The following is an 18,495-nucleotide window of genomic DNA, read 5'->3' on the forward strand; positions in this document are numbered from 1 at the left end:
AAACGATGTGCCAATGTCAGCATGATTTATTTATGGGCCACCTTTCTCTTTCAGCCAATTGTTACAATTAGTGCAGATGACAAGGATGACACAGCCAATGGACCAAGATTTATCTTCAGCCTACCCCCTGAAATCATTCACAATCCAAATTTCACAGTCAGAGACAACAGAGGTTCGTACTAAGGTTCCTACGCATTCAGAGAAGTAGAAATGGAAAACAAATGGCGTTTATATTGCGCAACACAAGAATTTTCACTAATCTGAATGATGCCTTCCTGTTGAAGAACAAACAGGAAATAATAATGCCACCTTTATTTTGAAACATGGGCTCATTTGATGCGTGCGAATAAGTGAGTCTAATTTTATTTTACTTTTTTTTTATTGGCTTTGATATTCATGAAGCAGTGGGAAAACCAAGTGGGGAAGCTTACAGGGTCAATATGCAAACAACTCCATTTATCTTTTGTTTTTTTAAGAGGTTGATAAACCCTTGGGGAGAAGCATGGCTTTATGAATATTGATATCAAGTAAAGCATTAAAAGAGATTAGTTCAATGTTGAGAGACAGTTTATTCTTTCATCTGGACTTCGCTTCCAAACACAGTTTTAATGCAATGTCGCTGGGGCCCCGAGCTTGATATCTAAAGGTGGTTGCAGAATTGTTGCCTGAAGGGCATGAAACAAAGCCCTGTTTGTCCATTGCAAAAATGGCAAAATTTAATATGATTTCTGCTTCTCCTTTCCTCAGCCAAGGATATTCTAGACTTACAGATTGTTAGATGTTTTTATTGCATAGGCCCAGACTGATGCAGTCCCTGGACAAAATTGGTGGCAGAGCCAGGGGCAAAGAAGAAATTTTTTTGACTGTCAGCTACAGTATTTTGCTCTGTGCATTACTTAGTGGAAATTATGTATAAAACCTGTGACAGTGCAGGTCTGTGAACGCAGGGAGACCAATACCATCATTTAACATGGGAACAAAAAGTGGTCCTTCGGAACACGGATGTTTCCATTAGCACCATGCTAGCTGGATACCAGGTTATAGATTGACTGCTTCCCCAGTGACTGAGAACACGCTTATAGGACCTTAAAACTTTCTAATTACTTTCCCCATCACTAGTTGCTATGTTCCAAGAACCACGCCGAGATCTCTCCCATACTCTGTCCTCTTAATTTTCTTTACAACACCATAGGTAGGCATTGGTATCATCCCCATTTTACAGATGAGGAAAAATGAGGCACAGAACCATTAAGTAACTTGCCCCAAATCAGTTAGCCAGACAGAAGTTAGAGCTGGGTTTTAAACACAGGTGCTCAGAGGCTAGATGCTACAGCCTTCATCACTTACCTTACTGTGGCACTGATTAAAGTAGAGAAGGACTCCCTATGCTGCTTGGATTTTGAGGGAATATGATTCGACATACTTTATTATTTCTTGAACTTATCTGAGAATTTAATGATGAGCCTTCTAATCAAGCACTCACCAAATGAGATGAGGATGTAAAATGCCCCAGGTGTTATGACAGAGACTTCTCTCTCCTGATGCTTTGCTTTCTACAGTGAACTTGTTCTTAAGATCCAGGGTGTGAAGGACTTTGCATGTAGAGACATATGTTTTAAAGGCACTGTACAAAACAACCTGTGATTCACTTTATCAATGATTTCTATCATTTTAAAATAGAAATGTTGCTTAGCATTCTTTAATTTTGTATGTTAGCTAGGATTTTTTTTTAACTTGTTGGCTTTAATGTACACATATGAGCTCCTTAAAGAGGTAATTCTGCAAAGTGCTAAGGTAGATGGGTAGTTTTCGGTAATGTAGGAATTTCCTTTTGTAATGATAGTTTTACCTAAAACAGGGAGACTGGCATGCAGTGAGCATTGAAAAAATGCATGCTGAACTGAATTGATTTCTAATATATGTGTACATCTGTATTTGAGTTCAGGAGAATCCCTACCTCTGCTCTTGGAATTTTCTGCATTCCCAAATTAGTTCCAATTCTACCTCGGGTTGATTGACAGCTGTATTGTTCCAGCCCAGGCTGGAACAGTTTCTGATGTCAGTTTTGTAATGAAGAAATACTTATAACGATATATTGCACTATGGATTTGGTTTTATCAGCAGTGAAATGATGCACTCGGTTGTCCAGAAATCTCTGATGGTCTCACGTACCTCTTACGTCCAAATCTCTTTTATTAGCTATTTCCTCAAATATTTGTGGTCAAACTTTTATCTGTGTGTTGATACAATCCCCAAGTTACGTTCGAGGTCTGATTCCTGGCTGTATTCCCAGCAATATCCCTGTTTATCATGGAATAAGCCACTTATCATGGGCAAACAGCTGGCTTTTCCAGGGTTTACCCCGTGCTAACGTCACCTCCATCTCCTGCCTAGTCTTCTTTCTTCCTATATGTGCAATCGTATTTAGTTGCTGTTAACCTATGAAAACATTATACTAAGATGTATTTTTCTCTAGGGGGTTACTTTGTCACAGTACTTCTCAGATGCCATCTATATTTTCAGGGAGATTGTGTTACCGTGGGTCAACCAGCCCACAGCCCAATTCATCTTCCCTGCCCTCTCCTATAGGAGACTAATACCACTGTTGGGCTACCACTTTTGCAGGGAATTGCTACTTTTTAAGAAAAATTACGTTATTAACTATGGCAAACAGTTAATGAAAACTCCCCTGTTTAGAGCTATTACAGAACCTTAAAGCAAATACAGTCCTATAATTATCATTTAATAGAGTTTCTTTCTACCAGCTCCTAAAAGTAATTACATATTGAAGTAATCCAAAAGGAGTAATCACATTCCACATCCTATTAATAGCCTACTGAGTTACCAAATTTCTGGGCTGAGACTGCTTTCCATAGACAACATGAGATAATGGTTTATATCATGCTGAGTAAAAGCATCAACTTTCTTTCTCCTTGAGTGTTTACTTCCATTATGCCATGTAAATAATCAGTATTGTGTTTGCCTAAACTCTGGCATTAGCATTTCAATGTCTTTAGAAATATAAGAGGAAAAGCCATCTTAATACACAGGCAAGCTTTTTACTTCATTTTATCTTACTCCATTCTACAGCCCAAGCTTCAAAGTCGACTCAGCAGGCAGCAGGAAAGTAGAACACTGAATGATTCTTCAACATTTAAGTCCATCTTGGGCTATAAATATCAGGAATGGTGCTGTTTGGGCAGATGAAGAGCTAGTCCGCCCAGGTTTTGAGATGCATTTCCTTTGAAAATATCAGACATGTGGCATCTCTTAAAACATAAGAAATGTGTAATGGATAAGGAAAGTGCAAAGAAAAAAAAAAGACTGAAAATAATCCCTCTTCTCTAAGTAGCTCTTAACTGATTTATAAAACCTTTTCACGCCACTGTTTCACCTAATTCTTCAAATAGCCCCATAAGATGGGTGTGCTGTATATTTTTATTCCATTTTCAAATGAGGCCTGAATATGACCTCCCAGAAGGGTCAGTGATTTGCCCAAGGTCACAGTGTCATAAGTGAAAAATCTGAGTTTCAGTATTTGGACGGTCTTGTCTTGTCTGGTGCACATAACACCCTATAAGGTGGATGTAATACTCGTGTCTTTTCGAGTTAGTTTTTTTTAAAGCCTTTGGTTACCCTAATAAAATAATAACAACCCTCAGAAGAGGAAAGTTCTGAAATCTAAGTCATCCATTTAGAATTCCAGGGAAAGTGTGAACAGAGAAGGACAACCTACTTCAATTTCCATTTTAACCACAGCCATAATAATGGTAGTGAAATATATTTGCGAAAACATTTTATAATTTGCTTCTATTGCATAATTAATATATATTGCTCGTAGGAAAATTAGAAAATACAAATGAGCAGAAATAAGATTAAAACATAATAGAGTAACTCAATTGCATACTACTCAGAAATAATCACTACTATTTTGTATATCCTTGCAAGTTTTTTCTTTGCATATATTTTTCTTTTAAAAAATGCTATTGTAAAAATACATGTCCACTTTTTTCCCACTTAATAATATGTGATACACGTTTTTCTAAATCATTATATTTATGTCCACATTTTCTGATTATCTTCCAAACTTCCACTATGAGGATATATGGTAGTTGACTAATGTGTGTCAGTACATTGTTTTCACATTTTGCCAAATATCTAATTGTTCTTTTAGGATAAATTCCTAGAGTGGAACTACCGGATCAAAAGCTTCTGATACTTAATTGACAAATTGCCCATCAGAAATATTATACTAATTTATAATGCTATTAGTAAAACAGGTGAGGTCCCATTTTCTCTCATCCAAGCCAAATCTAGATAGTATTATTCTTTTTAATCATTAATAAGTTGATAAATGAAATACAATAACATTTTAAAATTCCAATTCCTTTCATCACTTAAAGTGAGGAGTTTTTAATAAGTATTTATCATTTCTTTTTTTGCTCTTATAAATTAGCTATTCATGTCCTTTGCCCACTTCTTAAATTATATATTTATCGGTTTGCAATTGATTTGTAACATCTCTTCATCTATTAATGTCATTAACCTTTGACCTATTTACTGCATAGGTTTTTCCAATGTTCTTTCAATTCTGATTATGTTGTGTTCCTAAGCATAGATGTTATACTTTTTGTATCAGTTTTTCTGTATTTAATATTATCCTTAGCAAGGTTTTTCTTACCCACAATTGGTATCAATATTGACCTACCTTTTCTTCTTTTCCCATTTCAACCTTTTATCCATGTAAAATAAATATACATCCCCCATTTTCAGCCATTTCCTAAGTATTATTTATGAAATAATTGGTCATTTCCAACTACTTTCAACACCATCTTTATTATCTTCTATATTATGTACGATTAGATTATTTTTTACTTTCTACTCTTCCCATTTTGTCAATTTACTCTAGTGTTAGTATCATATTTTTCTCTAATAGTTTTATACATATATATATTGAAACCTGACAGATGCTTTCTCCACACTATTTTCATTTTATTACTATTTTATAAAGTTTGCTTTCTTTATTCCTCCAGATACAATTTAGACTTATTTTTCAGGTGCCTGATAAGTACTTTTGTGAATTTTGTTGAGTTTTCCTTACATTTATGGATTAATTTAAAAAGAGCTAAAATTTTAAAAATATTCTTCCCATCCAGAAGCATGATCTGAGTTTCCACTGAACCCAGTCATAGGATGCTCCACCCCACCCCAGCCCACTCCACCACTTTTGTGAATTTTACTTCCAAGAGCTCTACCTGGTTCTCACAGTGAATATCAAAGAAAAACTCCCTCCTGCTATCAGCAGCAGGAGGGGAAAAGGAACCATTTTGAAATGCACAACTGTTCTGTTCTTAACAAAGTCTGCCCCTCAGGGGGAACTTTTAAACAAAGCCTAATCTACTGGGGTTTTATTTAACTGAGCCTAACTATCTTTGGGAAAGGAAATACTCAACTTCAGCCCACTCTAGCCATCCTGTCCCATAGAAGCGGGGAGAAAAAAGCTGAGAAACACTTGTGACGTTCAGAGTCCAGAGAAACAGGCTTACTAACAGGCTGAGACTTGGTTATAGGACTATACAAGGCTTATCCTCCCTCCACTATTTACTGCCACATAACTAAAGTCCTATTTACGGCAGGTCCATTTATCTAGTGAGATGACTTTCAAATGTTTTTATTTTGCAAGTATAATATTACCCAAGATGGGCCAACTTGCAGATCAAATGAACTCTAATACATTCAGAGTTAAGTTTGCACTGCTTAAAAAACAAAAACAAACAAACAAACAAAAAATGTTTGTATGGAAAGCTGAGTTGACTGAGGTCAGCCAGGACGGGTTCATCCTGATTAGACCAATTGACAAATGCCTTTTTTACTTTCTATGTATTTTCTTCTAAACTAAAGACATTTCTGTCTTTTTTATGAGCAGCAGCAAACAGAATCCAAATTTGTTTCTGATTTTTCACTTTTATAATTTAAAGGTAGCCTAACAGATTTTTGTGGGACGTATTTTTTCCCCTTAATTGCTCCAATATGGAAGATGCTCTGTTGGCAGATTCAAATGGCAGATGTCTTTTAATGCACTGCCATTTTCACTTGTGTAAATAATTATGGCTTTTTTTTTTTCTGCCTGAAATTCGTTGCTATAGTTTGTCACACACAGAACAGTTTATCTGGGAACCCACTCCCTCTCCAACCCAATAAAAAAAGAAATACGTTTTCTTGGTGGATCAAACACATGATTCCTTCAAGGTTCTCTCTGGTCACTGACTTAACAAACTCACCTAAAGATCCTAAATGTCTATATCCCACTGAATTCCTTGGTAGTTTTCTTTGTTTTAAACTAAGAAATACTTAGCAATATGTTCTTTTCTCTGTATATAACCCTACCAACAAGGAGAAAATTATTATCAAACAAAAAAGGAGGGAGAGTTGATTGTCAGAAACATGATAAAATGTAACCATGAAAATTCTGTTAATGCCAACAAACTGCACATTTAGATAGCTCATACACGCATGCTTGAATTTCACACATATGCACAAGCATATACTCCCACCACGTTATTTTTTTATTGTGCTTCTTACTTTGTGGATTCTTCAGTATGAAAGACATTAATTGAAAGAAGATGATCACCCCCTTCCCTAGTAGTGTGTTGCTCCGTGATACAGCTGGGAGACATCAGAGTCTTGGGTCAGTCTTTTTCATTAGTATTTAAAGGCTCGTCTTTTATAGAATTTACCTCATTGTAGCATTTTCTTCATTCCAAAATATTGGGAACAGAAAATATTTCTTTTTCCCTCTAGCACATTGGTTTATTTTTGCAGGGTGTGTGCGCTCATGTGTGCCTGTGTGTGTTTCTGGAAGTGCTGGGGGAACAGAGCTGTTAAATGAGCACGTTGATTCTTTGTGGGTCTCTCCGGCACAGAATTCTTAGGTTTCTAAGAGCTGTTCTTTTATCCAGAACCTGAGTCTATTTGGCTCTAGCTGTAGGCTATGATGGAGTTCATCTAATTAACCAACCATGTTGGGGAAATTTAATAAAAAGAAACTAGCTGAATTGGCATGCAGTGATACCAGTGTTCCAGGGTCAGCTATGTGCTAATGAAATACAGTGAAACCTAGAGGAGTTTGAGTTAAAATAATTGTGTACCATCTATACTTCTGAAATTATTAAAGCTTAAAACTCCACTAAGACCTTTGAGAAGCACACTATATAAATTTCACATATTGCTTATATATATATATATATATATACACACACACACACACACACACACACATGCACACACATATATGTTTTCCATTATTCTGATAGAGCTATTGCCATATTTCCAGGGAAAGTGGTGGAGTAAGACCAGAGGAAAATAATCAAATAGTGATTATATTGCTAATGAGTGGATAATTACCTATTTTCAAGTGTGTGGAGCTTGTTACATGGTCGGTAGATCTACTTTGCCTCTGAGGTTTGAGCTGAGATGGTAGCCTAGGTAGATTTGGACCAGAAGCATCTCTGTAAGTCTTGTCCTAGATCCTCCAAGTCTTCTAGCAGCCTCTAGAGAGGAGCCCAGCTGAAGTACCCTGTGGCCTTTCTTCATAGGCTAGAATGTCTCTGATCAGGTCAAGCAGTGAGGACTCTTTAGCTTCAGAGGAGAGAGGGACAGAGGGAAAGGACTGACAAGGAAGAGCATCTGAAGAGCTTGGGGGAAGCTGCCAGGTGACAGAAGCCTGGCTCCTGGCATGATGGTGAGAGCAACATGCACTTGTCCTTTGCTGTCGTGCTTTCTATTTTTAAGTTTCCAATGTGCAGGAGCTATACTCATGCATATATTGCCCATTTTGATCTGCTTCAATTTTTTATTTTTATCTATTTTTTATTTTTTGCTAATGCAAGTTTGGCACCTAGCACAATCTATCATCAAGGGCTGTTCCTCCATCACAATTTTCCTTTTTAATGCCAGTTTTATGTTTCCCTCCATTGGGCTACATCATCATCCTACTCCTTATAATTTGCATCCCCAAACTGGTGCCATGGAGACCATCATTATCAGGAACCTTTATATTTCGTTAGTGTAATGACACAGCGTACAGGTAAAAACAGCATACGATTATGAGTCCAGGTTGAAGACATAAAAAAATTGAAACTTTAATTCCTTTTTCCATTAATAGAAACCCTACAATTTGTGCATGGCATGTACTAGTAATCAGTGACCTCATTTGCAAGTTTCAGCCTAAGTAGGGGGAAAAATGGAACTGGCGGCATGTCTGTGGCCAGGGATGAGAACATTGATGTCAAGATGAAAAACGAAGGTGCTTGGCAAAAAACATTTTTTTTATGATGGGAAATATGTTGCCCAGGACTGAAGAACATGAACTCTTATTAGCTCTGAATGCCAGGCTTTCTGTGTAGACAATTGCCTTCAAAGCTGCAATGACATTTCCAAGAATTCACTTTCCTCTCTTTGCCAATAAATTTCTCTTCCTCATTAGTCGCCTGTTCAAAGACGAGAGCTTCCAGAAAAAAGAATTAATATTTACTGAGCATCTCCAACAGGCTGGCACTGTGCTAAATAGCTTTATGAATGGAATCAAATTTAAGCTAAAAATTATTAGTTTCCTCGATGAGAATATAGAAACTCAAGACATTTATTTAATATGTTTAAAGTCAGGCAATAAATATATAGAAGATTCAAGATTCAAACTCAGGTCTGTTTGACCCTAAAGACTGAGTGGTTTGCTCTCCAGAATCTGTATGCAGGAAAAGGATCTAAGAAATCTCTTGATAGAAATTTTAAAATTGATGGAATGTTTGGTTTTTTCTGGCTCATCTTATTAACCATGAAGCAAATCTGACACTTCCCTGGAATGTTTTCTCACTCAACCTCTTTTGTTCTTGCGTCCTTCATAAACCTCAGTCATGGGTATGTTCAAAGTATGGGGACCCTCTCAAAGTTACATAGGGAGGAGCTGGCTACTTAATTTGGATGAAAGAGAAGCTGTAGTCTAACTTAGGATGCAAAATTGGTTCCTGGTAGAGGATTTTTATTATTGTCATTAGTTTTGTTTTTATTTTCCCATTTGTGTGTCCAGATTTGTTTTTCATGGAGTGCCTGACCATAGCAGCTGTTTTTGATCAGTGATCAGAGTGGATCACAAGAAAGATAAGTCGCAATACTGAATCCTCAGAAATGTCCCTCTTGAAAGAAAAATCGCACTCCCATTGGTACTAGGGCAACTTGGGTCTAGAGAGGGAATATTTTATGGACTCAAGCAACATTGACCATGTAAGTGTCAAGTCAGGCTGTTAGACTTATCTTCTACCTACCACATTCACCTTTCCTAGCTCATTACCTTTGAAGGACCTCAATACTGGTGATACGTTTTCTGGTAGAAGGATTACCTGAGCCCTCTGCAAGCAGAACACAGAGGATAATCACTGGCTTTTATTGCATTATTTAGTTTCAATAACAATAGCAACCCCTTGAGGCACGGTCGATATCCACCAGTGTCCTCATTTTGAAGACGAACAAATGAGGCTCTAGATGGGGAAAATGACCCATTCTAAACCATATAAGGAGTGAATGCCCCAAAAGACATACTTAGTCCATTTCTTTCCCACTACTTGAACTTATCTTAAAACCTTTTATGTCAAACGTGCTTTCCTAGAAGAGATTTAAGATCTTGAGCTCTTACTGATCTATCACTCAGCGATAGTAAATGGTTGGGTCAACTGGGTGCTTTGATGAGCTTTTATGCAGTAGTTTCAGTGTATCTGAGAGCACTCAGCTATGCATAAGATGAAACCTCTTGATTGTTCATGCTGGTATCCTGCTCAGATCCATGTTTCCATTAGTGCTTGAGTTTCAATTACCTTCACATGTTAGGCAGCCTGCTGTGATCTGGAGGTACAGTTGTACATGGATAGCACACTGAAGAATAGATTTTAAATTATGCCTGCCACAAGTTTATAAAAACAGAAACACTCTGTTCACATTCTCTCCAACCACGACACTAGCGGAGAAGCTGATAGATATATCAAGTACATGGTCCACCAGAGATGTCCCCTATATTAGAGAGTTCTATTTGACCAAGCAATTTAATTAATTTGCTTTTCTTAGATTTTTAACATTTGTTTTTATTCATGATGATATTAGGTATGTTTCAGATCATTAAAATGAGGTAGATATTGTAATTTTTAATTTGTGAGAGTCTTATTGGAATAGACGACAATATATAAGAATAAAAAATTGCCAGAAATAAACTGTTGAAATAATTTATTATAGATATGTAATTTTTTTCATAATTACTAAGTATAGAACAATGGTATAACCTACAACTAGAAAGAACAGTCAAATGACTGAGTTTTCACTTACTATTTCGACTAGTTTGCTTTTATTTTTTCACTATTTTTCCACAGTATATATGATTTTTCTTGATAAGAACTATATATGCCAGTCATACAAAATTCAGAAAATACAAAATTGAGGGCTAACTGTTCTGTCTTGTTTTGATTGAGATGTTGGCAGTGAAGGGCAGAAAATGTGTCATTATAAAGCCTACCAGAGAGGCAGTGAAGATATACACGTTACCTTCTGCAATACTCAGAATGTCCGTTTATTCCTACATGAGACTGAATCTGCCACCTCACAGAGAATAAATTATAGTAGGCTCTCTGTATCCGGGGGTTCCACACCAGGTGATTCAATTAACAGCAGGTCAAAAATATTAGGAAAAACATAATACAAAATAGCAATACAACAATAAAAATAACACAAATATATATAATAGAAATATAGTATAACAACTATTTACATAGCATTTGCATTGCATTAGGTATTATAAGTAATCTAGAGATGATTTAAAGTATACAAGAGGATGTGTATAGAGGTTATATCAGGGACTTGGGCATCTGTGAATTTGGGTATTTGCAGAGGGAGGGTGTCCTGGAACCAACCAGTGTCCCAGGAATACCAAGGAACAACTGTACATTTCCTTTAACCTAAAATATATCAATTTAATTTTGAGAGCCTAAGATATTTTTTCCCTACTACAGGAGCTAATTCATAGCACTGTCAGCCTTTTTAAAGCCTACCTGCTATTGGGCCATGATGTTGGTCATATCATTCATATTATTACAAATTACTAATTCTTAACCCACAAATAGAGGCAGGCCATACCAGGGGGCCATTGTGGGTGTGTATAATTTTATAGAGCATATTAAGAATTTCTACCATTTTATAATAGCAATCTTTTCCCACCAGAAAATACATCCTGGGAAAAATATTTGGGGCTGGTAGAGAAAACATGATGAGGAAGAATTTGGGAGGCAGAGGTTACAAAAGATTGAGAAATACATGAAAGCTAACATCTGGACTTTTGGTTAAACCCTTCCCAGAACAGTTACGCCATTGGTTCAACAAGTATTTACCAAATATCTCCTTTGTGTCTGGCACTGGAGGACTGAGATGAATCAGATAAAATCCCCTATTCTCAAGAAGTTCACAGTCTCATAGAGGTCAAAGTGGTTATGTCAACAAAGCAAAACAGAAGAGTGGGATACCTATCTCTGTAGGAAAGTACAGTGTGATGGGTCACACAGGAGATGATGGGAGAGGTCTAGGGAAGCTTCCCAGAAGAGATGACTTTTGAATTTGATGTTGAAGCTTGAGAAGTTCAACTGTAGTAATAAAAGGAACCGCTTTTTAGAGCAAGAGAGCAATGGGTAAAAAGGCCAGGCACGTGGGAGAGCTTGGTGTGCTTGGGGAAACGAACTGAGTTCTTCATGTCATGCTGAACTGGTCCATTTTGGAAGGGGCAGGGTGTGAGCCTGGAAGACAAGGTGATGTCTAGGTTAGGGAAATATCTGGCATTCCACTGTGCAGAGGTGGGTTATGTTGTGTAGGCAACAGAGAAAACTTAGAATCGTTTTCAGCAGAATCATTTTAAGCAGGAGGGGGTGACACATTTAACTGGGTCAATCAATAATGGTATTTGAGTTTGGAAGAAACCATAAATCTGCTGCAAGGTTTATAAAATATTTCCTCTTCAAAGATGCTGTTTCCCTTCAGGAGTCATGAGTGGGTCCATAATTTGGGCAAGATGGAAGGGTGGACTTGGAATTAAAACAACAACAACAAAACAAACAAACAAACAAACAAAAAACAAACCCAAATTGTCCAAATGGTTGTCATGAAGTAGAAAAGCACAAATTTGAACAATAAGCTTTTTTGGGTTTTTTTGCTCACACTCGCTTGAATATTTAATTATTTCCTATACCAACAAAAAGTGTATAGCTGGAGCTCATGCTTTCTTGTGGCATTCAATGAAGGGGCAGTGTGGTTCACCTGCCAGTTAAGACATTCAGGGTCTACCAAATACAAAAGAGCCAGTTTCTGAGTTTTGTTCCCAAGCGCAGAGAGAGTATTGTATGATCCTAACATGACAAATGACTGTGGCTTCTCTAGAGACTTTGAAGTAAGAAAGATTTTGTTTGCTAACCTTCGTGATGAGGAGAGGGCCGTCACATCTGCCGGGCTGAAAGCCACTGTGCACCGAATGCTCTTGTCTCCTCTCCCGACAGATAACACCGCCGGGGTGTACGCCCGGCGCGGAGGGTTCAGTCGGCAGAAGCAGGATTTATACCTTCTGCCCATCGTGATCAGCGACGGGGGCTTCCCGCCCATGAGCAGCACCAACACCCTCACCATCAAGGTGTGCGGGTGCGACGTGAACGGCGCGCTGCTGTCCTGCAACGCCGAGGCCTACATCCTCAACGCCGGCCTGAGCACGGGCGCGCTCATCGCCATCCTGGCCTGCATTGTCATTCTGCTGGGTAAGGGGGCCTCCCTGGTCACCTGCAGGAAGGGCCCTCGCTCTAGATGCCCGTCCTTGAAACACGTGCTGCTCTGGCACGGGCTGGTTACCAGGCACATGCTCTGCTGGGCACTGTGGGCACCGTTTAAGACAAGAGAAAGGGGATGTCTGCTCTCCTGCAGGAGATGGCGTAGCCCGGGGAGCAGGCATTTGAGCAAGCAGTGACAGCCTGGTTGACAGAAGGCTGCGTAGAGCAGAAGAAGCCATCCGGGGGCTGGGGGGACATCAGAGAAGGTTTGGCAGAAGAGGAATTCGGGCAGAGTCCTGGTGTATGAGCAGCAAGGGTTTTGCCTCCCAAGAGGAAGGAGATGAGTTAGAAGGAAAAGAAAGAGTAATCATGAGACAAAAGACAGCTTGTAAAGGACTCCAGAAACTGGAGGAAGGAAGAAGCAGGACCTTTAACCCTCCCACTGATTAGCATATGCAATATCCATGTGCCGGCCTGAGCTTATGGGGGGCCCTGGGAAGCTGTTCCTGCACCCACCAGCTGAGTTCGGGACCCCCGGGTTCAGCATCCTACCCCAGTGGTGTTTTACACTGTAGTAACGCCAGTGTGTTGATGCCAATGACACCTACCATCGCTGGGCCCGAGGAAGATGAGATTTGTCCCAACATGTCAGAACTAGTGAACGACAAAATTAGGACTCAAACTCGTATATGCATAACAACAAACCTATGCTTTGCCCATGATGTTTAATGCTGCGTTGAATGAATTAATGGAGCCCGACTCCATAGTAAAGAGCCAGTGAGTCCAGTTCAAGTAGTTACTGAATATTATCTGGGTGCCAGGCCCCAGGTTAGGTCCTGAGGACTAAAGAAGTCCCCAAGATCTCTGTGCTCAGCACGTTCACAGGGTATCAAGGAAAGTGTGCATGGACAGGTAAGCAAAGGCCCACGGTGAGCGCTGCAGTAGGAACATGAACAAAAGGCGGTCAGGGGACAGCGTAGACAGTGCCTGGCATTGCCTGGGAAGGTCCGATACAGCTTCCCAGAGGACGTGGCTGCTGGGAGAGTTTTCCTCCCGGTGTAGGGGGCTGGGATGGATGGATGGATATTCCAAGCAGAGCAAACAAAATATGAAATGCCCTGAAGAATTAACAGTGGGAGAAAAGGCAGATATGTAAACCACGTCATAAATGTTGATGGTGATGGTCAGAACAGGGCCAGGTGTGTGCAGGGACCACGTGCCCATGGCCCTGTCTGGTGTCAGGATGGGACAGCAGGAAACACTGCCATGATGAAAGATGAAATAGGGTCAGCCCAGCAAAGAAAGTGAAAGGGAGTGGTCTGGTGGTCTGGGCAGGTGGGAGGGCTGCCGAGGGCAAGGCACGGAGCTCTGGGCACCTCATGAAGTCGAGGGCAAGTGCAGCCCCTCACCCCTGCATCCCAGAGTGGGGGTGGGCTCAGAGGGGCGCTCAGTCTCCTTGCCTAGATCAGCTGCATTTTCTTCAGTCTTGCTGAGTGTGTGGGAGAGTCTTCTAATGGAGCATTGTAGGAGCCTCTTGGGGGAGCAAAGGGAATCAATAAAGAATTAAACAGTGTCTGAGCTTTCCTTATAAATGACTCTGCTCACTCTTCCCAGATCGCCCAAGCTTAATGGAATCCCCTCTCTCAGGGAAGAGATGAGATTGCTTCATCCGAGGTTTCAGCTGACACTGTTTTCCTACATTCAAATAAATAGAAGACTTTGTCTCCTGGGGATCTTTATAAACTTCCCCTTTGCTACACAGTAGTCTAAAGAGAGTTTTACGAGTAGGGTCAGTCCTGTTTCCCAGACCTTGGGAGAAACTAGCCATCACCTCCCAGATAAAGGTGGCTGAGGTCTCTGAATGTCCTCATTTTTAAATTTTGGAAAGGCAGCTACCTACCTTTGCAAAGAGAATGTGGCATTAGCCGCTTTTAAGAGACTGCAGACCAACATATTTAGAATCTTTCTCGATCTTAAGAATATGGTATCTGGATTCATTTGTTAAAATTTCAAAATAGTCCCAAACCTGCCAAGTTGTTGGATGTCATGTTTTCATGGCAGCATTTGCAGAGGAACAGCCAGGTGCAGGTCAACTTTACACATCTTGGGGGATTCCAGGCAAAACTCTGGTTTCCTATGTGAGTTCCAGTTCTGAAGCATTTGTACACCGTTGTTTACGGTAAGCAGAGTTTCTCTGGGAGAAGAATCCAGGAACACTGGGCGTAACCAAGGCTTCCTTTCATTCTCTTTCTCTGTAGTCATCGTAGTATTGTTCGTGACCCTGAGGAGGCAAAAGAAAGAACCGCTCATTGTCTTTGAGGAAGAAGATGTCCGTGAGAACATCATTACCTATGACGATGAAGGGGGTGGGGAGGAAGACACGGAAGCCTTTGATATTGCCACCCTCCAAAATCCTGATGGGATTAATGGATTTATCCCTCGCAAAGACATAAAACCTGAGTATCAGTATATGCCTAGACCTGGGCTCCGGCCAGCGCCCAACAGCGTGGACGTCGATGACTTCATCAACACGAGAATACAGGAGGCAGATAACGACCCCACTGCACCCCCTTATGACTCCATCCAAATCTATGGTTACGAAGGCAGGGGCTCCGTGGCTGGGTCCCTGAGCTCCTTAGAGTCTGCCACCACAGATTCAGACTTGGACTATGACTATCTACAGAACTGGGGACCTCGTTTTAAGAAACTAGCAGACTTGTATGGTTCCAAAGACACTTTTGATGACGACTCTTAACAATAACGATTCAAATTTGGCCTTAAGAACTGTGTCTGGCGTGCTCAAGAATCTAGAAGATGTGTAAACAGGTATTTTTTTAAATCCAGGAAAGGCTCATTTAAAACAAGCAGAGTTTTACAGAGAGGATACATTTAATAAAACTGCAAGGACATCAAAGTGGTAAATACTGTGAAGTACCTTTTCTTGCAAAAAAGGCAAAGAGTGAAGTTGTTTGTCAACTTCGCTGGAGAAAAACCACTTGGCGTACAAAATATTTAAGGGAAGGAGAAGTCTCGCCATGAACTGACAATGAAGGGAAATCATGTATGTGTTATGAACATCTAAGTCTTCTTTTTTAATTTGTCAAAGAAGCTTCCACAAAAATAGAAAGGACAACAGTTCTGAGCTGTAATTTCGCCTTAAACTATGGACACTCTATATGTAGTGCATTTTTAAACTTGAAATATATAATATTCAGCCAGCTTAAACCCATACGATGTATGTACAATACAATGTACAATTATGTCTCCTGAGCATCAGTCTTGTTACTGCTGATTCTTGTAAATCTTTTTGCTTCTACTTTCATCTTAAACTAATATGTGCCAGATATAACTGTCTTGTTTCAGTGAGAGACGCCCTATTTCTATGTCATTTTTAATGTATCTATTTGTACAATTTTAAAGTTCTTATTTTAGTATACATGCAAATATCAGTATTCTGACATGTAAGAAAATGTTACGGCATCACACTTATATTTTATGAACATTGTACTGTTGCTTTAATATAAGCTTCAATATAAGAAGCAACCTTTGAAATAAAAAAAAAGATTCTTTTTTAATTCTGGGTTTGATTCTTAACATTGAAAAAAATTTTTAAGTATTTCTAATGATCTATTTCTATTTCTAATTTAATTGTGACCTTTTAGTAACCCTATTTATGATCTGTTGTAGTCTATCTGCTGCTTTTATTGTTTATTTAAAATCGTATATGTTTTACAAATGTTTTTTCAGATAAGATTCTGTAACATCTTGTAAAGCTTTTTTTTTTTTTTTTTTTCTGTGCATTCTTGGTTTTAAGCTCCTGGCTTCTCTTCGCACACATCTTCTGAAAAAGAAGGATGCTAAAGAAGTAGGTCAGTCTATGACTTTGCAATACGTGTTATACAATATGCATTTATCTTGTATATCAGTAATCTGATGGCCATGAGAGACGAATCCATGAGGGAACAGAACTATCAGAACTCTAATGTTCCAGGTGTGGATTCTGTGCCCCACCGTGAGCATTTGGAGGTTGGAGGAAGTGAAGAGTCAAAACTATACATTTGCCCCAGACTCCAATATTACTCTAGTTTTCCTCATGGTGAACTTGCCAGGTTATCATAAGACTCTGACAGTTTGAAACTGCTCATTTTTCCTCCTGTAATTTTAACTTCTCTTAAAATAATGTGGCATTTTAAGTTTTGATAAGAGAAAGAGCAATTCATTTCAAAAACTTTTATTTAGAATATGCTTAAGGCCATAAGCTCAGAATGAGGGCAGGGACCATGTTGGATTCTGAGGGTCAATGTCATTTGATCCATGAGTTTGTCTACAGTCCTCTGCAGTCCCAGTTAGTTTCTTGGGGTTTGGGATTTACCTGAAGGACATTTCACCTGTTCAGTTGGGCCAAAGGTCAAAACGTAGCAATACTTGGGGAAACCACACAAATTCATGCTGCAAATGCTTCCCCTCTGTCCCCCTAAACACAGGGCACATGCTTTTTCTTGGATTGCAGACACTTTTCAGATTATCTTTTTCTTTCTTACTTTATTGTGAAAGTTTGTTTCAAGCATTTCTTGATATCCTGTTACATACTATCTTTTGTGACTCAAGTCAACATGCATACAAAGAGAAATGTTTTTATGAAGTGGTCGCTTCCATTTTACTTTGCATTTAAATCCAGTTGGGCTGAACACTTCAATGGAATAAATTCTGTGGACAATGTCACTTTAGAACCTTTCATCTTGGTGAAGGATTGCACATTTTCAATACTTCCATAATTGCAGGTTGTGTTCACTTTTTGTATAGTTTTTGTAATCCAAAGAATATTTTGCTAGATTTGCACAGATCTCCAATTGAATTTGAAATGAAGAAATAACTCAAAAGGAATATGAATAGCATTTAAATAAGTATACAGCTGTAAGTAACCCTCTCACCATGGAGGATCCTTTTTCCTAGGAACGTATTTGGATTAGAGTTGACAACTACATTTTCACATTTTTGTGTTTAAGTTTTTTTTTCAAAAAAGGCTGTCTACTTTTCAATAGTTAAATACTTGTTTTTCTCTTTTCTTTTGTCTTATTTTTTTATTTTAAGCCTCTATTGTTTGTAGAACCCTCTTAGAAGCTTGGAAATAAAATGTCTTTCCCGACTAGTGGAGTCCTTTTTCATTTGGAACATATTGCCTTAAAAGCAATCTTAGTTTAAGTGGTCCTTCCTTATGTGATAATCATGGCTGTATCACATCAATGGAGCCAAAGAAGGAACACGGCTCTGTTCTTCTTGTCCTTAAGTAGTGGGTATTATTTCTATTCATCATTCATTCATTCATTTGTTCATTTACTAAAATCTTATTGTGTAAACTCTGTGCTAGTTACTTGAGGACGCAGAATGAGTCTTGCTATCTGGCTTGGTATTTTTCAGTCAATCCTTTCAACCTTGTACCAAAATAACTATCCAGTTGTTTTGGAATCACCTATTTACCTATATGCCCACCCACCTCCCTAGACGATACAACAGGATATTTTCTCTGCTTCAGGGTTGAGGGAAGACAATGAATTAAATTAAAGCTATAATAGGAGAAAGACAGATGTTGAATGTGAATGGCGGGTAGACCACTTGTGCCCCTTCTGGACAGATAGTGAGTTTAGCTAAGTTCTCTCTT

The 18,495-nt window shown here is 38.9% G+C and overlaps 1 protein-coding gene across 1 annotated transcript in view; it reads left to right on the top strand.

Annotated features, from left to right (window-relative positions):
* Positions 1–16,411, top strand: part of CDH11 (cadherin 11) — a 132,945-nt gene extending 116,534 nt beyond the window's left edge. Inside the window, exons 11-13 of the mRNA XM_045534041.1 lie at positions 55–172; positions 12,576–12,827; positions 15,095–16,411. Coding sequence (XP_045389997.1) covers positions 55–172; positions 12,576–12,827; positions 15,095–15,591 — 867 coding nt within the window. The 3' untranslated portion in view covers positions 15,592–16,411. The remainder of the gene's footprint in view (positions 1–54; positions 173–12,575; positions 12,828–15,094) is intronic.
* The last annotated feature ends 2,084 nt before the right edge of the window (positions 16,412–18,495 follow it).

Source organism: Lemur catta, chromosome 20 (genome assembly GCF_020740605.2).
Source record: "Lemur catta isolate mLemCat1 chromosome 20, mLemCat1.pri, whole genome shotgun sequence".
Taxonomy (NCBI): domain Eukaryota; kingdom Metazoa; phylum Chordata; class Mammalia; order Primates; family Lemuridae; genus Lemur; species Lemur catta.